The 24,215-nt window shown below is 36.5% G+C and overlaps 4 protein-coding genes across 5 annotated transcripts; all 4 read left to right on the top strand.

Annotated features, from left to right (window-relative positions):
• Positions 1-253: 253 nt before the first annotated feature.
• LOC119998929 (serine carboxypeptidase-like 35) lies at positions 254-5,435 on the top strand. Of its 2 annotated transcripts, XM_038846401.1 has the most exons (10): positions 254-467; positions 500-811; positions 1,870-2,214; positions 2,835-2,936; positions 3,033-3,221; positions 3,351-3,439; positions 3,566-3,835; positions 3,954-4,093; positions 4,384-4,476; positions 5,033-5,435. In XM_038846401.1, exons 1-10 carry the CDS (start codon positions 407-409, stop codon positions 5,289-5,291), a joined length of 1,860 nt encoding a protein of 619 aa, XP_038702329.1. In that variant the 5' UTR covers positions 254-406; the 3' UTR covers positions 5,292-5,435. The 2 variants fall into 2 exon arrangements, with proteins under 2 accessions (XP_038702329.1, XP_038702330.1); XM_038846402.1 differs by lacking the exon at positions 254-467 and having other exon boundaries at positions 678-811; positions 1,875-2,214.
• Positions 5,436-14,025: 8,590 nt separating this feature from the next.
• Positions 14,026-14,651, top strand: LOC119998246 (histone H3.2). Its single transcript, XM_038845521.1, has one exon. The coding sequence runs from the start codon at positions 14,115-14,117 to the stop codon at positions 14,523-14,525; it is 411 nt and encodes a 136-aa protein (XP_038701449.1). The 5' UTR covers positions 14,026-14,114; the 3' UTR covers positions 14,526-14,651.
• Positions 14,652-16,808: 2,157 nt separating this feature from the next.
• On the top strand, positions 16,809-18,730 carry LOC119998407 (pentatricopeptide repeat-containing protein At5g08305-like). Its single transcript, XM_038845736.1, has one exon. The coding sequence runs from the start codon at positions 17,036-17,038 to the stop codon at positions 18,665-18,667; it is 1,632 nt and encodes a 543-aa protein (XP_038701664.1). The 5' UTR covers positions 16,809-17,035; the 3' UTR covers positions 18,668-18,730.
• A 1,623-nt stretch (positions 18,731-20,353) lies between these two features.
• On the top strand, positions 20,354-23,856 carry LOC119998377 (probable LRR receptor-like serine/threonine-protein kinase At3g47570). Its single transcript, XM_038845697.1, has 2 exons — positions 20,354-23,599; positions 23,716-23,856. Exon 1 carries the CDS (start codon positions 20,629-20,631, stop codon positions 23,548-23,550), a length of 2,922 nt encoding a protein of 973 aa, XP_038701625.1. The 5' UTR covers positions 20,354-20,628; the 3' UTR covers positions 23,551-23,599; positions 23,716-23,856.
• The last annotated feature ends 359 nt before the right edge of the window (positions 23,857-24,215 follow it).

The following is a 24,215-nucleotide window of genomic DNA, read 5'->3' as shown; positions in this document are numbered from 1 at the left end:
AGTATATTGGACAAGATTTTTTTGTTTGGACCCCGACATGATTTTAAATCGGACAATTCTTTTGTATTTGGATCTAGATATCAGATATATAAATTATGTCAAAATTGATTTAAGTTGGGTCGGACAATTCAGATCAGGACAAAGTTTTGTCATCCCTAGTCTAACGGTGGCACCGGAACTTTTACTTTTATTTAGAACAGAAAACAGGTGAGTTTTGAAGGGGAAAAAGGGCATAATTATATGTCGGAAATTCGTGATTTTCATGCATTTCGTGTGTGTATCGTCAAAGACAAAAAAAAAAATGTATGGAACCATTATCGAATCGTCTTTCGCTTTGGCGATGTGTAATCATCTCATCGGCCGGGAACCCAGACCAACCCGTTGAGGGGAGTCCGGCCTGTATTGCATGGGTCGTGCCCGCCTCCGGCCCGATTTATCGCTTAGCCTGCCTAACCCAAGAACCAAGTTGCTGTCACCCACTAGTTTGAATCGACGGCGGCGACTGGGTTAGTGGTCGCTTTCTCCACTCCCCACTCACCCTTTACTACGAAGGGTTTTTCTTCCAGAATTGCCAAGACAACCAGTGCAACCTTTAATGCAGAAAAACGCCTTGAAGAAGAAAAAGTAAGGCCTCATGCTCTGCAGCTGTGTCGAGGACGTAATTTCGACCACTTTCCCATGTGTGCATTCATTAAAAGACTGATGAAATTGCTCTCTTCCTCATCTTTCTCTAACCTCACTACCTTTTCCCCGCGTTGTCTCTGCGTATCGACCACTTTCCCAGTTCATAGCTTCATCCGTCACTATTTAGGTATGTATTTAGATTTGCTTCAGCTTCAGCTTCGTCTAGATACCCGATTCAGCTATTTGCTTGCTTCCGGTTATGATTTCTCTTTTGGTGATTTCTGGGTTCTGTTTGATATCAAAAACTGAGACTTTAAACTTATGTTTGTTTGATTTTCGTCTTTTAAGTCAATCACATTATGATGATGTTAGTTTGAGGCAACAAAAATACAATTTTCTGCGTATTCTCTCTTACCTTTCTATATTTGATTCTCTGGGTGTAGTTTCTGGTTGCAATTTGAATTTAATTTGCTTGGGATCTTTTTATATGGGGTAATTGTTCTCTCAGGCTCACTGTTTTTGAACTTATAGAGTGTGCGTTGTGTAATTGATGCATAGTACAAAGGTACTGTTTGTGCTTCAATTATGTTTTGATTTTGCTTTTTTTAATAGCGATGATTATGTTATGTTCAATCATACAGGTTAGGAAGCAAGGTTGCATTATGCAAGTCTCTCATAATGGCTTTCACGTCCAAAACTATTTTTTCTCAGGAAAAACTAACCTTTATTGCGCCCGCTGCTTGAGTGGGTAATCTGGTTAATATTGAAGCACATTTCAACTATCTTCAAACTAAAATTACATTAGAGATACATATGCTAGAGTAAAACTTTTTTTTTTTAGTTTCTTCTTCAACAATTCTTATAATTCATTAGGTGTTCGTCTTGAACTTTGACTGATCTACTGGATTGCTACTCTGTCTAATAATTGCATAGAATGGATAGGGTTGCCTCTCACATTTTCAATGTCTCATTATCTGCATATATGTATAGGTTAAGATTTTCCCGAATCATATCATACGATTCAGTCATCTTTAAATTGATCAAGTTGATTCAACTGCACCCGCGGTAGTGCTTGGGTATAGCACTAGTGATTTTTAAAATGAAACGCCCCCCAATTGACAATGGTAAACCCAATGCAAGCCAACTGTGTTACACACTGACATGCACATGCTTCTACTCTCCCCTTTAATTCAAAGAATCAAGGAAAGCCTCTTTTCATATGTTCTTACAAGTCTCTTCAATCAGTGCAGGATTTGAAGAAAGATATAAATCTTTCTGTCGTACAAGAAGAAGAGGAAGCAGTGAGCAAAGGTTCAGCTCAAATGGACATGGCTCAGATTTGGATGGTGCTAGTCTGTACTCTAGTATTTTCATTAGTGGTCTCCGGTGAAGGCTTCAACCGAGCGGCTGTGATGGCAGCACAAGAGGGTGATCGGGTCTTGAACTTGCCTGGACAACCTTCAGTGCAATTCAAACACTATGCGGGGTATGTCAAACTCCGCAAAGATGACTCGAAGGCTCTATTTTATTGGTTTTTCGAAGCACAAGTCAGTGCAGCTCAGAAGCCGCTTGTGGTGTGGCTCAATGGAGGTATGCATTTGTATTTTCAAGTCTCTGGAGTGTTTGTGTGTGTGTATGTGTGCGTGCGCCCGCGCATATGTGAGTGCGTGTTTATTCAGTAAGCGTGCCACTGGCCTAGTGGCCTGTGTAATTTATTCTCAAGGAAAAATAGTGAGGAAGGTGCAAGGAGCGTATTTGCAGCTCTTTCAAGTTGGGTATTACAGTACTTAAAGAGTTCAAGGCATTATTAAGGCCTATCTTGCAGGATGATTTCCTTTCATACCATCTCGAGCTTTTTCTAGGAGATACATGTTCCAATTCTCTTCTAAGTAAGCTTGGCAGGAGTTTTTCTTTCTGTGATGATTGCTGTTCTTTTTCTTTGCCTTTTGAAGTTTAATCTCAGAGGGCAAGGCTTTCTCTATAGGCATTCAACTGTGAGGAGCTTGTGTGTTTGTGGCAGTTAAGTATTTGTTTTTAGCTAGTGTCCGTAGCTCCTCTATGCACGATTGTTGTTTTGGTCTGGTTGGGTTTTGTTGGAGCTTTAGTCATTGCTGGTTAATTGTGGGTTATTGTTCCTTGATTCCTGTTCTTGGTATTATTAGTTTAATTAAACTGAAAAGGTAACTAATATGAATGAATTGTTGTTTCAGGACCTGGCTGCTCCTCCGTAGCAGAAGGAGCTGCCCAAGAAATAGGTCCGTTTCTTCTTAACGGACCTCAGTTTGTACTCAATCCGTTCTCCTGGAATAAAGGTAGTGTTAATTCTCTCTTTAATTTCAATTATGGATCTAATTAGTTACTAAACACTGTACCTTCTAATTGATTTCTTTGTCTTTGCTATCGGGTAGCTGCAAATATGCTGTTTTTGGAGACGCCAGTGGGTGTGGGCTTCTCCTATACCAACAACTCTGAAGATTATGATCGAGTCGGGGACCAATCGGCAGCTGAAGACAATTTGGCTTTCTTGGTCAATTGGTACAGAAGGTTCCCCAACTACAAGACAAATGAGCTCTACATTTCCGGGGAAAGCTATGCTGGTAAATATAATTAACCTCCTTAATTTTACTTTCATTATTTCTTCTTGTGTGTCTGCAACTTTGTGTTGCAATGTTGATCATTCATTGCAGTTATAGCTTAATTACATATTAAGTTCTCTCTATTATCAGGTCATTATGCTCCTCAACTTGCTGATCTTATCTTCAACAGAAACAAAGGAGCTGCCAAAGACTCATTCATAAATCTTAAGGGTATTATGGTAAGATTATTTTTATTTGCAGATAATTTTCGTTTCTTTGACTGTGAATAACATTCAAGAATGTTTAGTGTATAGAATTATCTTACATTTATATATTACTGATTGATGATGGTTATTGATAAATAGATGGGGAATGTTGTGATTAACAATCCGACAGATATGGAAGGCGCTGTGGATTATGCGTGGGGGCACGGTATCTTGTCAGATCAGATTTACAGATCCATAAAGAAAGGATGTGATTTCAGTGATTCTAGCCACACCAACATATGCGATAATGCTTTTACTGGCTTCATTCAAGCTTATGCAGATATTGACATTTTCAATATCTATAAGCCGAGTTGTCTGGGTATTGGCAAGTCCTCTTCATCAAATCTGGCTGTGGTTTCCCCTCTTCATGTAAGTAGTAATAATTTTTTGTCCACGTCGAATATTCAATGCTTATAAAATAGTGTAGTCATTAGTAGTCAGTATATGAGAGAATTACTTCATTGTTTTTTTTGAATCTTAAATGCAGGAATTATTTTGGGGTGAGGGTGTACCACGACATTACAATCCGTGTCGTGATTACGCATCGCCTTATTTCAATAGACCCGATGTCCAGATGGCCCTACACGCCAATGTCACTGGATTGTCTTATCCTTTCTTGATATGCAGGTCCTTTATATATATGCAAAATACAATCCGAAAGTTGAGCTGCTACTTATTTTCAGCTTCTCGTTTTTACCAGGACAACATTTTTTGTTATGCATTGCATTTGAACTCTTTTTTTCGCTGCCATGAATGATTATGAAATACCCGAAATATATTTTTTGCTCCCAATCACAAAATTTACCCACCCTTCTATGACAAACATATAAAGTTAGATGTGGAACCAGTCTTCAATTTTAACAGGGTGACCAGTTGCTGTCTCTCATAATTAATTAACTGTGTTTTGGCTTGTGCAGTCCTCTAATAAGGAAGTGGAATGACTCTCCTTCTAGTGTACTGCCCACTATTCAGAAGCTATTGGATGCAGGTCTGCGGATTTGGATTTTCAGGTAATATATATATATAATTCAGGAATCAAAATATTGCCACTTGCATTTCTGTCCTGCTCTGGTTGAAGTAATATTACAGTGTGTTCTTCACAACTGTATGTTTGTGTAAGAACTTGACCAAAATACAATTTTCTTCCCTCATTTTCTTCATTAATTTTCTTCCCTCATTTTCGTCATTAATTTTCTTTCGTTCCATCTTCTTCATCCGGTCACGATAATTAAACTCCATACTATGTCATACTGTGCTGACTGCTGAATTCATTTTCCGTCATAGAGAGTTAGAAACGACCTGAAAGACAGAGGGGAACAAATGGATGTTCAAGGACAATTAGTAGTATAGTTGGACATTTCTCTGGTATTTAGGGGATAAGAGTGCAGTTTTTGTCACGAAAAATTCGTGCTACTCAACACTCTTGATGTTATTTTTCTTGGTGGTTATGAATCCTTTGTCCTTCTGTAATCCCTTTTGGGTTGCACCTTGCCTTGTGATGATTTTTATTTTTTTTTACATTATATAAAAATAATCTTAACTAATTGGATCATATTGATGATGCAGCGGGGACATTGACGGTAGAGTGCCGGTGACATCCACAAGGTACAGCCTTCGCAAGCTGGGTCTAAAAGTAAAGGAAGCATGGAGGCCATGGTATGAAAATCATCAGGTGGCTGGGTGGGTGCAGACTTACAAGGGTGGGCTCACGTTTGCCACTGTACGCGGTGCAGGACACCAGGTCCCAGTCGACAAACCGGGAGAATCGCTCACTCTCTTCTGTCATTTCCTTTCTAACACAAGTCTGCCGGCTTCTCGATATTAGACTGATCTGACTTTAATGGGATTTTAAAACTCTTGTATGCTATGTGTGTATATATGTTTATTTGAGAGAAGCAGAACGTGTTGTTTATGAGTGTAATTTGTTATATTCTGAGAAATATGATTTTTTTTTTTTGAAACGGGGAGGAATGATTGAAACCCTAGTCACACCATCCTTACTAACTTCAACTAATGGCTTGGGTGTAGAAATCTAATTACTTAGTGGTTTCAATTTTCATGTCAATTTGCTTGTGAATTCAGCATTCTGTTGCTATAAGAGTTTGGGCCAAGAAGCCCAAGACTTTGGGCTTGGGCCTATATGGGCCTTGGATTTTTGTTGTTCATAATGGAAAAATACTGAAAATGAAATTTGACCATAGTGAATTGAAGCAAGGGTATCTTGCTCTCTTCAAGAAGAATTGAGTTCTCTGTAATTCTTTTCTTCAGAGTCGATGCACCAGAATTATCTTGGCTTGACTCCTCTAGGTTGCACTTGAGGGTTGGATCCATATCCAAGCTCATCTCATTTACCCATTAGTGTGTTCCTTCTTATTAGTTGGTGTTTAGTGTTTACTCCCATATTTTTTCAATGTCGGATTTAATGTTTCCCATTCAATTAGATAGGTTACAATAGGCAAGTTTAAATATGGTAATGAATAATATAATTGATTACATTTACCATTTTTATTTCTAATTTTATTTAAAATATGCCAACACATTCCATAATAGAAAACATTTCACCTACAACCACGAAAGTAGCCTATGAAATTGCGAACACTAGCTTAGGAAGTTAGGAGCTAGGACCCAAGAATAACCAACAACAAGGAAATATATCTAGATTACACAGGGATGAAATCACACAAACACTGTCCCGAGATGAATCTGAATAGACTAAACAAAGAAATAGAAAAATAAACAAATACAATGGCTTGGATCAAGTATCTTGGCCCCTTTATCAAGATTTGACGTTGGAAAGATCGATCTCCACCAGAACTAAGACTCCCATCACTTTACACCATACATTTGTGTTGTTGGACCACACTTGAAAACAAATGATCAAGAATCCAGGACAACCGGAGGATATCTAGATCCAAACTGGAAAAGAAACCCAACAACAGACCTTATTCTTTCCAAAACAAATTTAAAAAAATAAATCTCCATCTAGGGAGGTAGATCTACATATGAGGAGAAAGAAAAATGTCGATCTAAACTCTTCTCCATATTGCCATGGAAAGCTTGAGAGCTTTTCAGAGAGAAATTTTAGAGAGAGGGGGCGTTTTTGGACGCCTTTGTTCGTTAATCCTCTAAAATACAATAAAATAAGTCATTTTTCGTATTTTATAAGAATATAATTCAACAGCACTCTACCCGTCTTTTAAGGAAAAAAAAAACAAAACAAAACGGAAAAAATTAATTACCACCAAAGAAATATCAACAACAACAAAAATGATATCATACATCGCAAAGGCAAGACAAACACCAAATGGTATTGATAATTTTTATTAATTTATTTAGGTAGAATTCATTTTTTTACACTTTTTTCTCATCCTCAGAATCAGAAACCACATGAGACTCCGAGTTTTTCACTACTTGAGGTTGAGGAGGACATGCACAAAAGCCGTAAAGGCAGTCACATAAAAGTGGTTGTGGACAATCATAATGTGTCTTGCATGGACCTCCATATTTTCCTCTTTGAGCAGCACCCATCTCCATTAAACCTGCAAAATAAAATAATTAAATATATAGTGTTTGTCATTTACACTCAACAATGATTATTACTGCTCAGTTGTTTGATGAGTATGTTGTGTTGAGAAATTCTTGATTACCCAGAAAAAAAAAGAGTAAACAATGATGATGGGATGAGAATTTGATTACCAAATACACAAATCAGAAGCAGCAAAAGACACAAAGAAAGCTTGAGCGGTGATGATCTCTCCATATTGTTATCTTAGTTTATGTGGTATGTATGTATGATGAGGAATGGTCACCTCTATTTATATAGTCTAATTTACTTATTTAGTGATAGAAAAAGATATATATTCACAATATTCAAAACGTATAAATGACTTGCCAAATAACGGTTTTGTCTATATTAAACAATTATAAACATATCAAACTATTTTGTGCTAGAAAAAAATATATTCTTAATCAAGTAATTAATTTAGTATTGAAAATGATTACTTTATATATTCATAATATTCAACGTATAGATAACTTGCCAAATAAGGATTTTGTATATAATAAACAATTATAAACATATCAAACTATGATAGAAATTGTGGATATATATATAGAGGAATTCTCTCATGATCTGGTCCTAAAGTGAATTCCTAAAATGAGGTTCTAATTTTTAGGATTCATTTTTAAGGTCCAAAACATTTTTCAAAAATCTGAAAAAAAATATATTTGTGTTTTGATAGGTTTTACGATCCCAACGATATATTTTTTTGTTCTAAACAAAAATCAAATGCAACCTGAAATGTGTATAGAATGTTTTTTGTTTTATATCCAACGATCCAGGATTATCATGCACTTTTCATGTTGAATTTGATTTTTGTTTCGAACAAAAAATATGTCGTTGAGTTTGTAAGACCGATCAAAATACAAATATATTTTTTTTTCCAATTTTTAAAAAAATGTTTGATCCCTAAAAGTTATGACCTCATTTTAGGAACTCACTCTAGAATCTCATGAGATAATTCCTCTATATCTATATATAAAACTATCATCGATCTTATCATCTTAATACTCAATAAACCCTATATATAGTAATTGCATGGCATTACACACACATAATATTTGTTACATTATCATTCAACCAAATAAATTAACTTGTTGCGTTGAAACATTTCGCATCATTTATGTCATATTCTAACACTCCTATGCAAGTGTGGTTTGGACAATCAGACGACCCAACACGTGAAAATTCAAAATCTATTAAGGGGCAAGCCTAAACTTGGTCTAACTTCTCAATGGGTACCCAATATGTGAGAAAACAAATAAATGGGAGTTCATAAATTATGGAAGTTAGGGTTTGAACACATGACCCTCTGCTCCGACACCATCTTATAAGTTACTTTGTCTTTCAACCTAAAAAGTTATTTGTTGAGTTAGGGTATTTCACATTATTTATATAATAATATATATTTGTATGTATAGGTGGGAGGTTGGACAATTACATATGAAGGTCTGACATTCTTAACAGTTAGAGGAGCAGGACATCAAGTTTCTACATTTGCACCAAAACGTGCCCTTCAAATTGTGAAGGTTGCACAGTTCATGGCAAGCATAAAGCCTCAGGCTCTCTTAATTCAGAGTAAGAAGAAGAAGGGGCCAACATGTTGTTTCTTTTCTTGTAAATTTTGTTGAGTGTATACTTTCTCCTGATTTTTTCATTTCTTTTAGATTTACAATGTATTCTCATTTAGTATGTAAGAGTTGAATATGGCTATTGGTTATTCTGAACAATGTATTGGCGTTATATTTAATTTCAATATATTTTGTTTGGCTTTAAATAATTTTCTGATTTTCTATACATCTATAAAAATAATAATAATTGAATAAATATTTAATATTAATATAGAAAAAGAATAAAATATAAAATATTTTACCATTTATGACAAGCTTTTATCCGCGGTCAAAATATACTTACACCTGTGGTTTTGCAAAACCGCAGGTAAAGAGATCACAATAGCTATGGTCATATTTTCTTTACCCGCGGTCAGAAAACCGCAGCTAAAGTTTTTTCGACGCTCACTTAACCTGCGCTTTTACAATCGCGGGTAAAAGTTATAGTCACGCTTTTTTTGTACTTACATCTACGGTTTTAACCACAGGTATAAGTGTTTTTTTGTTGTAGTGACATCAAGTTCCTACATTTGCACCAAAACGTGCCCTTCAAATTGTGTCACACTTCCTGGCCGATGAGAAACTGCCATCTGCAACTTTTTGAAGGATTTATTTTTACTTATCAAGTTTAAAATCCGATTCAAGCACTTTCATGTCATTGTGGTTAATTTGACTTACAAGAAATAAAAAAACAAATAAAAGATATTCATCAATAGAGTAACTGTCGACACTTGTCATAGTCCGACGTCGCTTTGAGTTGTCCCCCACATCGTTTGAATAGCTCAAGTGATGTGGGTTTATACGAAAAAACTAAAGTCCCTATTATTTTAAGATCATTTTTTTTTCGATTTAAGTACCATTAAGTGAGACTACGTAAGATGAATAAAGTCGTACGGGTTCGATATATACACAAAAATCGATAAACTCAAAGCGGACAATATATTTGATGTGAGTATGATTGAGATTTTCAACAGTAACAAACAAACAATTAGAGGAACCCACACGCCAAATCTTTTTTTGATAACTGAGGATAATATCAGACAAAAATATTCTTTGAACAACTTATATGGACTTAAACTCATACGGTCACTTGTCAAGCCTGCATACATAGAAATTTCTAATCGATGATATGGTGAGTTGAGCCAAAACCAACCAATAATCAATACATGCATCTTACAATGCCATATATATACGCATCTGCTTAAGATTGGAGGCAGTTCTACTCCATGCCCCGGTGCTGTCTTTTTATACTATAAACAATTGGTTCATCACCCAACTCCGATGTAAGATCAATTAAAGAATAGCCAAAATGTAATTGATATGCTATTGATACGATGTCGTTTTGAAGATGTAGCGCCACGATTGCAGTCCCCGTCACTGTGTCGGTTAATTTACCAATTAGCGGTCTGGATTATTAACAAATACAGAAAGCTTGCCATTTAGACAAAAAAAAAATAAAAAATCAATTGGCCTATTAATTTAGAGTTTAATCGCAACAATTTCTTCTGTGGTGGTTTGGTAGATGCCAAACAGTTATTTCCAAGATTACTACATTTTATGTTGCTTGCTTTGTATCGGGATCGAATATTCGAATGTGACTAACCACATAAATCTACTAGCTAGGTAGGGTTAATTTGTATTATTTTTCGGATATATATATGATAATCATAATTGACAGTCAAAGCCACATTTTATACAAAATATTAATTTATTAAAGGAAACAAAATTATTAATTTGTTAAAGGAAAATTGACAATGATCAATCCAAGTTCAAGGTCTTCCTTTTCCTCTTCTCTATTTGTTTTCCTTGATTGTTGAAATATAAAAGTAAAACAAAAGTTGAGGGTAATATGGTTCATAAAAAAATATTTTTAAATATTTTGTTCTTAATGAAATAAATATTATCCACGTATGTATCTTATGCCTTAAAAAAATTAGAGTCGACCTATTGGAATAAAAGTTTGATTTGAACGACATATTGCTTATTAACTCTTTTTTTTTTAAAAATGTATAAACACTAACATTTTATGATAGCAAAAATTACACCTAACGCCACGAAAATATGTTAAAAAAATTACAAACACTAGCTTAGGAAGTTAGGCACCAAGATCTGAGAACAACCAATAACACCAGAATATATTTGAATTACATTGGGATGAAATCAGACAAACACCGTCCCGAGATGAATCTGAAAAGACTAAACAAAGAAACAGAAAAACAAACACATATAATGATCTTAATCAAGTGTCTTGACTTCCCCTTCATCAATATTTGATGTTGAAAAAGATCGATCTCCACCATATCTAAGAATCTCATTACTTTACACCGTGGATTTGTGTCGCTGGACCACGCCCAAAAACAGATGATCAAGAAACTACGATAGCTGGAGAAGATCTAGATGCAACTTTCAGAGAAGAAACCCAACAACAAAATTAATTCTTCACAAAACAAATTTAAAAAGATAGATCTACATTTGGGGAGGAAAAGAAATACCGTATCTCAACTCCTCCCCATGCTTATGTGGAAAGTTTGAGAGCTTTTCAAAGAGATAAAGTTGAGAGAGTGTGTGCTTTTCGATGCCTTGTTTGTTAATCCTCTAAAATATAGTAAAATGATTCATTTTTTTCATCTTTTATAGGATTATAATTTAACACCACTCTACCCTTCTTTTAAGAAAAAAAATAAAATAAAAATTTTTGCCACCTGAATATATCAACAACAACAATGATATCATTGATCGCAAAGGCCGTGACAGGTTAAAATACCAAAAGCGGTTTTGGACAATCATAATGCGTCTTGCATGGACCTTTGTATCTTCTTCTTTGAGCAGCACCCATCATCCATTAAACCTGCAAAATAAAATAATTAAATATATAGTGTTTATCGTTTACGGTCAACACTGATTATTACTGCTTAGTTGTTTGATGGGCATGTTGTGCTGAGAAATTCTCGATTATCAAAAAAAGCAACCAATGATGATGAGATGAAAATTTTGATTACCAGATACACAAATCATAATCAGCAAAAGACACAAAGAAAGCTTGAGAGGAGATGATCTCTCCAGGGTCAATAAAACTATTGGTCACTGAAGGATGTCCAAAATTTCATTTTCGTCATTGGAAGATAAAACGTTTCAAGTGAGTAATCGAAAATTTCAAAACGTTTCCAAATGGATACTCAAAGTTGTAATATGTTTTACTATAATTGTTTTAATGAGAGTTTGGGGATCCTTCAGTGACCATAAGTTATATTAACCCGATATCTCTCCATATTGTTGTTTTAGTGAGAGTTTATGTGGTATGTATGTATGATACAAGGAATGGTCACCGCTATTTATATCGCTTACTTACTTATTTTTGTGCTAGAAATTAAATATTCTTAATCAAGTAACTAATTTAGTATTGAAAATGATTATTTTATATATTCATAATATTCAACGTATAAATGACTTGCCAAATAATGGTTTTGTATATAATAAACAATTATAAACATATCAAATTATTTTGTGCTAGAAAATTATTCTTAATCAAGTAATTAATTTAGTATTGAAAGTGATGACTTCATATATTCATAATATTCGACGTATAAATGACTTGCCAAATAACGGTTTTGTCTATAATAAACAATTATAAGCATATCAAACTATTTTTGTGCAAGAAAAAATATTCTTAATCAAGTAATTAATTTAGTATTGAGATCATTAATTCATATATTCATAATATTCAACGTATAAATCACTTGCCAAATAGCGGTTTGTATATAATAAACAATTATAAGCATATCAAACTATTTTGTGCTAGAAAAAATATTCTTAATCGAGTAATTAATTTAGTATTGAAAATAATTATTTTATATATTCATAATATTCAACGTATAAATGACTTACCAAATAGCGGTTTGTATATAATAAACAATTATAAGCATACCAAACTATTTTGTGCTAGAGAAAATATTCTTAATCGAGTAATTAATTTAGTATTGAAAATAATTATTTTATATATTCATAATATTCAACGTATAAATGACTTACCAGATAGCGGTTTGTATATAATAAACAATTATAAGCATATCAAACTATTTTGTGCTAGAAAAAATATTCTTAATCAAGTAATTAATTTAGTATTGAAAATAATTAATATCTCTTAATTAATCATACTAATTAATCCTTAATTATCATTTCAAATATCAAATCAGTGGAGACACGGATGGTCGAGTTCCGGTGACGTCAACGAGATACACATTGAACAAGCTTGGCTTGAACATTACTCAAGATTGGACTCCTTGGTACAACCATATATATATATATATATATATATATATATACACGAAGAATTCTCACATAAATATCTAATATTGTAAGGGTGTAAAATAATGGTATATGTTTACGCCATCTGCAAGATTTTGAAGGATTTATTTATCAAGTTTAAAATTCGATTCAAGCACTTTCATCATGTCGTTGTTGGATTGTCTTTGTGGTTAATTTGACTTGGTGTTTTTGTAAACAATGCCAAGAAATGAAGACAAATAAAAGATATTCACCAATAGACTTGTCAGAGTCCCAAGTGGCATTGAGTTGTCCCACATATTACTTCAATAACTCAAGTAACGTGGATTTATATGAAAAGACTCAAATCCCTATCATTCTACGATTTTTTTTTAATCTAAGTATCATTAAGTGAGACAACTCATAATAAATAAAATCAAGCGAGTTTGATATATGTATGAGAATCGATAAACTCAAAGCGGAAGCGGACAATATCTTTGATGTGAGTAGGACTGATATCAATACATGCATCTTACAATGCCGTATATATACACATGCTTGAGATTGGGGGCAATTCTACTCCATGCCCAGTGCTTTCTTTTCATACTATAAACAATTGATTCATCACCTAACTCCAATGCATGATCAATTAAAGAATAGCCCAAATATAACAAATATGCTTTTGATACGATGTCGTTTTGAAGATGTAAACATATAAAGCGCCCCTACTGCACTCCGCGTCCCTGTCATATTATACAATCTAAGCCGTCAGTTAATTTACCAATTGGCGGTCTAGATCTCCTCTTAAGCGTATCGAAACTCTGGCTCGTGTCGTGTGTCAGTTTGAGAAGCATTCTTATTGGATGTTGACGTAATCACGCAGATCACAAATTTCAACCGTCGATTGGCTTAAGAATCTACGGCTTACATATCTTAGAATCATCTCTTCGTAAATCAGTTCTATTGGTTCGATCGATGCGCACACGGATCGACTTTCAAAGCCTCTCAACCGTCGATATGTGAAAAAATCTACCGTCAAAATTAACTCGCCTCAAATTTCAGAATTGCCCGCTTCGGCCGTCTTCTTCCTTTATAAGAAACCCACACAAACACAATTTCTTCATCAATCAAATCACTTATTCACTTCTCAGCAAATCAAATCAAATTTCAATTCCCTCTCGCCTTCTGGAGAAACAAACCCTAATTCGCATCAAGAATGGCTCGTACGAAGCAGACAGCGAGGAAATCGACCGGAGGGAAGGCTCCAAGGAAGCAGCTGGCGACAAAGGCGGCGAGGAAGTCTGCGCCGGCGACTGGAGGAGTGAAGAAGCCGCACAGGTTCAGGCCTGGAACGGTGGCTCTGAGAGAAATCAGGAAGTACCAGAAGAGCACTGAGCTGTTGATCAGGAAACTCCCCTTCCAGAGGCTGGTGAGAGAGATCGCACAGGATTTCAAGACGGATCTCCGTTTCCAGAGCAGCGCCGTAGCAGCACTGCAGGAGGCAGCCGAGGCTTACTTGGTGGGTCTATTTGAAGATACTAATCTATGTGCCATTCATGCCAAGCGTGTTACTATTATGCCTAAAGATATTCAGCTTGCTCGTAGGATCAGGGGCGAGAGAGCCTAGATTGTTAAATTGTTGTCTGGTTTTGAATGTTTGCTTGTTTAATTAGTTGTTGTACTCTTTAGTTCTTCTATCAATGGAGATTTATGTACATCTTTCAAGATCTAATGAATGATTGTTTGACATTCACTGGCCCTTTTGTCAATCGGTTGAAGAAAATTGTATTTCAAAGCATAGGGTTTTGGTTTTATTGTTCTTGGTGACTTGTGGATTTTGGCCATGGTCAGATGTATCCATCTGATTCTGTCCCAATTAGACCTGCCTGGTGTAATTGTATAACAGGATAATTTGTCAAGCTATACCATCCTTGCTTGCACATCAAATTGACTTCCTTTTTGATTATTATCAAATTGTTCATTTGGATGGGATCTTAGCCCCTCAAATCCTCTAATCAAAACCCTAGTGAGTACATTTCATTTGCTTACTTTATTAAATATTGGATATGTAAATCTATATTTATTTGTTGCTAATTTAATTTCAAGTTGTCTATGTAGGAGTCTCATTGCAGGTTCGAGCCAGTATTGTCATGATTTCTCTACTTAATGCTTATGCAGTTGAATTCTGAAGTGAGCAACTCCTTTTGTATTGCTTGGCTATAATGTATGCTGATGGAAATTTTGTAATTATGGGCTATAGAGTACTAATGTTTGGTGTTCTGTCATTATAGTTTCCCATCAAACATTTTGGTTTTTCAGGGCTTAAACATTGGATTGTAAGAGATAATTACAATTGCTAATTGCCAATTTATGTTCTTCAAAAAAATGTCTACTTAAAGCTTTCAGTAGAAATTAGAACTTCATTCTGAAATTTTGAATTAAAATGATACTTCTTTTGGGCGTTTAGAGAGGTTCTGTTGAAGGTTTTAAAAGCTACTGCATCTACATATTACCATTGTGATTTGCTTCATGATATTGGGCATGGTCATGACTATAGCTGACAAGTATGCTTATTTATTTATTTTTTTAATTTTTACTATCTGCATAAATCCAGCAATGTATATTCTTCAATAGCAGTGCTGGATTGGTTATGTAGCGAAACCCATAGTTGATAATTAATGGAAGCATGCAAATTTCTTGATATCATGGCTCAAGAGGGGTGATATAATTGCGTATTCTGCTGCAATGGATGGTCTGACTAGAATTAATAAACCGGACAGAGCTTTGGAGATATTACAAGAACTAACTGCTATCATGAGCTTACCTGCTGCGGATCAAGAAGTTATTCTCACTAATTGGATCCAAGATTTTGTGGTGTCTGCTTCAGAATGGCCAAATCTACAGCGATCTTACGATCATTGGTGCAGATCTACTTGTGAACTTGTTCCTTGAATCAAGTGAATATATGATATTCATATAACAGTTGAAAGGCATGCATGCATGCACCAGCTAAGTTAATTAGGATGAATAAATTCGTACGTTTTATAATTTTCGTTTATGTTTAATTTGTATCAGTTTACACATTGCTTATACAATTAAAGCTAACATTCACGTGTACTTTGGAATATTTGTTTTGGGGTAGAAATTGTATTTTGTAAACGAAATGTTGACGGTCATTCTTCAATTGTTCTTTTCGATGTGGTTAATGTGTAATACATTAATACATACATATATATTATGTATATGTATATGAGAGTTTTTAAAGACCACGGTGCATTCAAATGATTTCAATGAATTCAATATGTTTGTATGACCTGACTCGAGTGGGTAGGATCACAAGCGTCTATAGTGTCAAGCTTGGTGATACTTCACGAGCTATCGAATGGTGATGAGACTAAGTCTCTTATTTCACATTGCACAGTTCTCCTTTACCAAGGTATTGCCATTTCTACCACATAGTTGTTTTCCTTTCTTTTAATTTTAATTCTATTTTGCATTGATTAACCGGATTTTGTCCAGTTGAGACGTCTGATGTGTACCCAATTGGAGAGGACCTATATCTAGGTCCAAGGGCCGCTCTCTGTGAGTTGCATCCCCGATGCGTTTCATTTTCTGGGTTGAGATTTGTACACCTATTGTGGGAGGGTTTTATTTTTGTGGATTGTATGTGTAATTCTACCTATGATAGAGCAGCCAATCGGTTAGTTCATGCTTTTTTTTTTTTACCGGGAATGCCGTAGTCCAACAACCACTTTTGAGTCGAGATTCATAATAGGATTCTCAACCCTTCCCAAGAAGTAGACATATGTCATAGGCCCTCGGCCAAACAACTTCAGAAAACCCCAAAGAATTATGTCCCACTGATTCGAACGCCTGAGGGAACTTCTAACCCAATGATCTAAGCCCAATGATGTAATCACTATAATAATGCTAGTTCACGATCTCGCCAAATAGGCGGCGGAGACCCTTTTGGTCGGTCGCGCTCCCTGTTCGTCTTAGAGATCTGACATGTGGGTTCTGCGCCTTAATGTATCTGTTTTTCTCTTCAATAAAATCTTGCCTCAATAAAAAACGAGAGTTATATAGCCAATCTCAAATAGTTTAATCACAGACTTCTCGCTGGTGCACAACTTGTCGATGTTGAATAATGCACCGCTATTGTCCAGAAATTCTGCTCCAAATCAGACTTTATTTTCACTTCTTGAGAGATGCAAATCAATGTTGGAGTTGAAAAAAATTCACGCTCTTGTGATAACTTCTGGCGTTTCCCAAGATGAACCAGTTGTTTCAAGTATCTTAACTTTCTCTGCGATCTCTGATTCAGGCAATATCGATTATGGTTACCGGGTTTTGTTACACATTTCAAACCCATCCATCTTCAGCTGGAACACACTCATTAGAGGCTATTCAAACAGCAAGAACCCAAATCGTTCCTTATCAGTTTTTGTCAAAATGTTACGACTTGGGTTCTCGCCGGACCATTTAACGTACCCTTTTCTTGCGAAGGCGTCGGCTCGCCTATTGAGGCGAGAACTTGGTGTGTCCATTCATGGCCACATTGTGAGAACTGGGTTTGATTGTGACAGGTTTATACAGAATTCTCTGATACATATGTATGCATCGTGTCGGGACATTCTGTATGCACGCAACGTGTTTGATGAAATCACGACAAAGAACTCTGTTTCGTGGAATTCCATGCTGGATGCGTATGCTAAGTGTTGCAATGTTTCCATGGCCCGCGAACTGTTTGAGCTAATGCCTGAGAGGGATGTAGTGTCATGGAGTTCTTTGATTGATGGGTATGTTAAGAGTGGAGAGTACGGAGAGGCATTGGCCATTTTTGATGCAATGTGTAGCACGGGTCCTAAAGCCAATGAAGTGACTATGGTGAGTGTATTGTGTGCTTGTGCACATTTAGGAGCGCTTGATAAAGGAAAGATGATGCATCTTTATATGATTGATTACGGATTGCCATTAACGCTGGTGTTGCGTACCTCTCTTGTCGATATGCATGCAAAATGCGGGGCAATAGAGGAGGCTATGGCTGTGTTCCGTGGGATTCCTGTGCATAGTACTGATGTGTTGATTTGGAACAGCATGATTGGAGGGTTCGCGATGCATGGTTTTGTTCTAGAGTCCTTAGGATTGTATACAGAGATGCAAATAGCTGGGATCCGACCAGACGAGATTACATATCTGTGCTTGTTGAGTGCTTGCGCTCATGGTGGATTAGTCAGGGAAGCTTGGCATTTCTTTGAATGTATTGAGAAGCAGGGCATGGCAGCGAAGAGTGAGCACTATGCGTGCATGGTGGATGTTCTGGCACGGGCCGGTCAAGTGGCAGAGGCATATAAATTTTTATGTCAAATGCCCGTAGAGCCAACCGCTTCTACGTTGGGTGCTCTGCTAAATGGATGTATGAACCATGGAAAATTCGATCTTGCAGAAATAATAGGAAGAAAGCTTATAGAGTTGGAACCGAATCACGATGGAAGGTACGTTGGCTTATCAAATGTTTATGCAGTACTCAGACGCTGGGACGAAGCAAGAACCATGAGAGAAGCCATGGAGAGACGCGGCGTGAAGAAGACTCCCGGGTTTAGTTTTCTGGAGATGTCCGGAGCTCTTCATCCATTCATAGCACATGATAGATTACATCCTTATTCAGAGCAGATATACAGAATGCTAAAGTTTCTTGTAGGGCAAATGGAACTCGATGCGGATACGGAAAATCAAGAACATTTGTTGTATGATATTGAAGTTGTCTGAACTGCATTTCTTCCTGCTAACATTATTTGAATAATACTCCTAATAATTCTTTTCTATTTCCAATCCGTATCCTCTTCCTCTAAAGTTACAAATAGGACTATGCATGTTCATAACAATCTCTTTTTATGTAAAAGTGAAGCAAATGAAGAAGAATGAAGAAAAATGGATGATAGTTTGTTCTTGCAAATGACCTCTATTTATCGAGGTATTCATGCATAGTCATGTCCCTTGTATGAATCAATGCGTCTATTGAATGAAACATGTCTCTTGTCAAAAAACTCACATGTCTCTTGCCAAAAATTCACATGTACGTTAAGTAACTTTCCATTCACACTAATCATGTATTTTGATTCTAGTAAATGCTCGACTTATACATTGAACACTTTTGACATACGTATGAGGTTATACTCATAAAATTATATTCTCAAATACATGATTTCCAACATATCATACACACACTACAATGAAACCCGCGGGGTTGGTCGAGTTGGTTCTTTCAATTTCATGTAAATCCATGAGTTATAGGTTTGAAACCTCTTGTAAGCACTTTGGAGCCACACTTCCTGGTAAAAAGCCAGCGACTTACCATTATCCAGTATAGGGAAACTTACAAGGGAGCGGTGCACGGGTTTTGGGAGTCCGAGGAATTACTCCACTGGGGTGGATCCAAACGGTACTAAGTTGGAGAGGTTTCCACGAGACTAAAAGAAAAACGCGCACACAAACTGTGGGTGGTCTCCTTGGTGCAGACTTCATTGTCTCAAGATAACACCAGAAAATAAAAGAATCAATGATACAACACACACAGAGAACCTCAGCACTGAAATAAACCTAAAAGGGCTAAAAGTGATTGTTTTGGAACAAGTATAGTTTCCAGTGTATGAATATAAAGAAAGTGGATATGGTTTCACCATTTTTTTTTCCTTCTGAAAGTAGTTATTTTCCGCGTCACAATTGGCGGGCCACGCCAGCAAAAATACAAATGCTATCGATGGTCAACGCGACACAAGCGCGCTGAGATCCCAAAAATCTCAAAAATCTTTCCAAATTACTAGTTTGGAATAAATTCAAACTCTATGTTATTAAGTTTAAACGTTTGAATATTCGAAACCGAATTGAAAAATGATCAATCTTTTAATGACGAAAAGTACACTTAACCCATTATTGTAGGATTGACGTAGGTGGTTATTATACCACATATTTAGTCTATTTGACAAGAACTGACCACAAGTCTATAAGGACCCATATTGACTCACAATAGTCAGCAAGAAAAACAGACTAAGCTCCATCACTTAATTCTAACGACTCTTAGAGAGAGAGAGACTAGTCCTCCTCCATCCAACTAATTACTTTACTTTTCCAAATGAAGAAGTCATGACTAAATTAGTCATAGATCAAGTCTAACTCATGCAACGACTTTTATGGGATATTTGGTTCATAATTGTGTGAGGTGAGCATAAGATGAATGCGAGATGAGCATGGTCATGTTTGGTTCAAAATAAAGAGTGAGTATGAGTGTGAGAATATTAATAATACAATTTTCATATTACCCCCTATTTTTTTTTTCTTTTTAGAAAATAAAACAATATTTTATAACAAATGTAAACATCAAAACTCATTCTCACTTGTGGAGAATAACCATTCTCATTTTTGGTGAGCTAGGTTATTCTCCACAAGTGTGAAGAATAGAGGGTGGAATGAGTCTGAGATTTCATTTTCCAAAACTCAACCAAACAAGAGAGCCTAGGATCCCCTTCAAAACATCAACCAAATGACCCGTTAAGACCTAAAACAACCCAGATTGTTCATATTCTACATTAGAATATAGGATTGACCGTAATCCACCATGCATTAAATTTGCCGTGTGGAAGTTTGTCTAAATATCGTATATAATATGGAAGCAAGCCTCAACTCTAACTCCTATCTATCCTTCATTTTATTGTTGTTTCCCATCAATAACCATGATTCTCAAAGCATTAGTCTTCTTCTTTCTTTCCCACCTTCAAGCGCCATTGATTCTGTCATTCGCAGCTGCTTCAAATGTGACTGATGAACAAGCTCTCATTGCTTTCAGTTCTGCAATAACAAATGATCCCACCAACATAATCATGGGCAGGAACTGGAGAAGAGGAGCCAACTTCTGTGACTGGGTTGGAGTCACTTGTAGCAAACGCAGGCAAAGAGTTACAGCTCTCCATTTTTCCAATATGGGACTCGAAGGTAAAATATCACCTTTTGTTGGAAACCTATCCTTCTTGGTTTCTCTTGTTCTTTCTAACAACAGTTTCCATGGTCACATACCATATGAGCTCGGTCGTCTGCGTAGGCTCAAAACACTTAATTTGCAGATGAACCGATTGGAAGGATCGATACCTTCGAGTTTACACAACTGCTTTAAGCTTGAAGGTGTTTTCCTAGGAAGAAACATGTTAAGTGGTGGCATACCAGAGGAGTTGGGCAGTTTAAAAAACCTTCATAGCCTCTATCTAACTGAAAACAATCTCAATGGAACCATCCCAGGTTCCATTGGAAATATGTCGGCGTTAGAGACATTTATACTGATGGGGAACAGATTTACGGGTTCATTTCCATCATTCATGTTTAACATCTCCTCTATTGAGTTTTTTAGTCTTGAAAACAATAGCTTCTCTGGCTATCTTCCAATTGATATTTGTCTCCATTGGCCTAGGCTTGAGGTACTATACCTTGCTAGGAACCAATTTATAGGCCAAATTCCATCTACTTTACGCCATTGCTCAGGATTAACTACGCTGGATCTCTCCGGAAACAAATTGAATGGAAGTGTGCCAACAGAACTTGGGACTCTGCAGAAGCTGGAGACGCTTTATCTGAGGAGTAATGACTTGACTAGTACAATTCCAACTTCTTTGGGAAACATTTCGAGCCTAGCGAATTTTTCATTGGCTAGAAACAACATTCATGGAGGTATCCCTGATGAGTTTGGGAGATTGACAAGTTTGGAAGTCCTGGATTTGCAGCACAATCACCTCACTGGGCGCATACCTGAGTCGGTCTTCAACATTTCCTCTCTCAGAATTATTGCGATTCTGAACAATAGCATCTCGGGACATCTTCCGTTTAATACAGGTCTTTGGCTTCCGAATCTCGAAGGGATGTATTTTGGACACAATCGAATTGGCGGAAGCATTCCTGCTTATTTATCAAACTCATCGAAACTGTTTCTACTAGACATAGCCTTCAACTTGTTCACTGGACCAATACCGTCAAGTCTCGGGAATTTACCTCGTCTTCGCATCCTCAGTATGGAAGAAAACAGACTGACCAGAGACCCTGGATTTAAGGAACTCAGGTTTCTTACTGCACTAACAAACTGTCGGCTCCTTGAAAAGCTGAGTATGGATAATAATCGCCTTAGTGGTGTCCTACCAGATTCAATTGGCAATTTTTCAGATTCTCTGCAAGTTTTTGCTGCTTCCAGAAATCAGATAAGTGGTCCAATTCCAGAATCAATCGGTGCATTAAGAAACTTGAATTTATTGGTGTTAGGAGATAACAACCTCAATGGAACCATTCCACCAACCATTGGCGATTTGCGAAACTTGCAAAGGTTGTTTCTCTATAACAACCAGATTGGAGGTTCTATCACTGAAGAAGTTTGTAATCTAAGAAATCTGGGAGAATTGGCACTCCAAGGTAACAGGCTCACTGGACCTATTCCACATTGCATTGGATCACTTAACCGTCTTCAAGAGCTTTATCTTAGCAACAACTCATTGACCTCATCAATTCCAGTTAGTTTGTGGACACTTGAAAATATCATTTTCATGGATTTATCAAACAACTCTTTAGGTGGGAACCTTTCTTCAGAAATGAAAATGTTAAAAGTCACAGAAGAAATGGATATTTCTCAGAACCAAATCACAGGTAAAATCCCAGCTATTCTCGGGACCTTCGAAAGATTAGATTTCCTTGATCTGTCAAAGAACTCATTGCAGGAGAGTATTCCTGAGTCATTTGGTGACTTACAAGCACTGGAGTTCTTGGATCTCTCTTACAATAATATATCTGGTCTTATTCCCAAGTCGCTTGAGTCACTCAATCATCTCAAACATTTGAATCTATCTTTCAATGACTTATCAGGAGAGATCCCAAATGGAGGACCTTTTGCTAACTTTACGACGGAGTCTTTTCTGGCAAATAAGGAGCTTTGTGGAGAATTATTATCAAAATCTTGCTCTCGTCAAAATTCCAACAACAAACAAATCCTTCTTAAGTACATTACTCCAATTGTTGCAACTGTGCTGATCTTTGTTTGCCTTCTTTACATACTGAGGGCATTCAAACACAAGAAGAAAGAGAGTACTCCAAGTTCTTCGGATTTGGTACAAATACCTGAGCACAAAATGATTACATATCATGAACTTCGTCACGCTACAAATGACTTCTCTGAAGCCAATCTGCTCGGAATTGGGAGTTACGGTTCGGTCTATGTGGGAACAATTTCTGATGGTGCAGTTGTTGCTGTAAAGGTTCTGAATCCAAAAGCAGATGGTGCATTCAAAAGTTTTGACACAGAGTGCGAAGTCTTACGGACAACCCGACATAGAAATCTTGTTAAAATCATCACCTCTTGCTCGAATCCTGAGTTCAGAGCTTTGATTATGGAGTATATGTCAAATGGAAGCCTTGAGAAGTGGTTGCACTCCGAAAACCACAACTTGAATCTCTTTCAACGGATCAACATCATGATTGATGTGGCAACAGCTTTAGATTATCTCCATCATGGACAGTCAGAGCCAATCGTACACTGTGATCTAAAGCCCAGCAATATCTTGCTAGATGAAGACATGGTCGCACATGTTGGTGACTTTGGCATTGCGAAAATCCTCCCAAAAGCTTAAGATGCAACACATACCAGGACGTTAGGCACCATTGGCTATGTGGCACCTGGTAAACTCATTACTCCCTATATATTCAAGTAATTAATTAGCTAGATTATTAACAAATGATCATCTTTATCTTCCTCATCATTTAACTTGTTGACAAGTGTGATCATAATTTAACAGAGTATGGCTTTGAGGGACGTGTTTCTGTAAAGGGTGATATATACAGCTATGGGATAATGATGCTGGAAATAGTTACCGGGAAGAAACCCACAGATGAAATGTTTATCGGAGAAGTGAGCTTGAGAAAATGGGTTAGTTCATCATTTCCTAATGCGTCCCTGGATGTTGTTCATTGTGTTTTAAAGCCAAATGGAAAAACCACCACAGATATTGACATGGTACATGGTTCTCTTCTTTCCCTGTTGGAAATGGGTCTTGAGTGTTCAAGAGAAAAACCAGAGGAAAGGATGGATGTCAAGGACATAATTGCCGAGCTCACTCAGATCAAGCTGAAGTTTCCACACAGTCGAAGAAATCGTTCTGCGTTGCTTGCTTGATGAAGGATGTAGATAGGGTAGATAAGCATTTTTTTAAGAGCAATCAATTATTATTATTAATTTTATTATTACTCTGAAACGAAACCTCTCTTCAAATTCAACAATGGCTGCTTCACATTCACT

Source organism: Tripterygium wilfordii, chromosome 5, assembly GCF_013401445.1.
Source record: "Tripterygium wilfordii isolate XIE 37 chromosome 5, ASM1340144v1, whole genome shotgun sequence".
Taxonomy (NCBI): Eukaryota; Viridiplantae; Streptophyta; class Magnoliopsida; order Celastrales; family Celastraceae; genus Tripterygium; species Tripterygium wilfordii.
The sequence above is the reverse complement of the archived record's forward strand: the minus strand, read 5'-3'. Positions and strand labels throughout refer to the sequence as shown.

Bases quoted from the DNA above. Each gene is read 5' to 3' on its own strand.
- LOC119998246 (XM_038845521.1), top strand. From the start codon at position 14,115: ATGGCTCGTACGAAGCAGACAGCGAGGAAATCGACCGGAGGGAAGGCT.
- LOC119998929 (XM_038846401.1), top strand. From the start codon at position 407: ATGGGTCGTGCCCGCCTCCGGCCCGATTTATCGCTTAGCCTGCCTAAC. The intron at 3,836-3,953 runs GTAAGTAGTAAT...TCTTAAATGCAG, and splicing joins CTGTGGTTTCCCCTCTTCAT to GAATTATTTTGGGGTGAGGG. The intron at 4,477-5,032 runs GTAATATATATA...TTGATGATGCAG, and splicing joins CTGCGGATTTGGATTTTCAG to CGGGGACATTGACGGTAGAG.
- LOC119998407 (XM_038845736.1), top strand. From the start codon at position 17,036: ATGTTGAATAATGCACCGCTATTGTCCAGAAATTCTGCTCCAAATCAG.
- LOC119998377 (XM_038845697.1), top strand. From the start codon at position 20,629: ATGATTCTCAAAGCATTAGTCTTCTTCTTTCTTTCCCACCTTCAAGCG.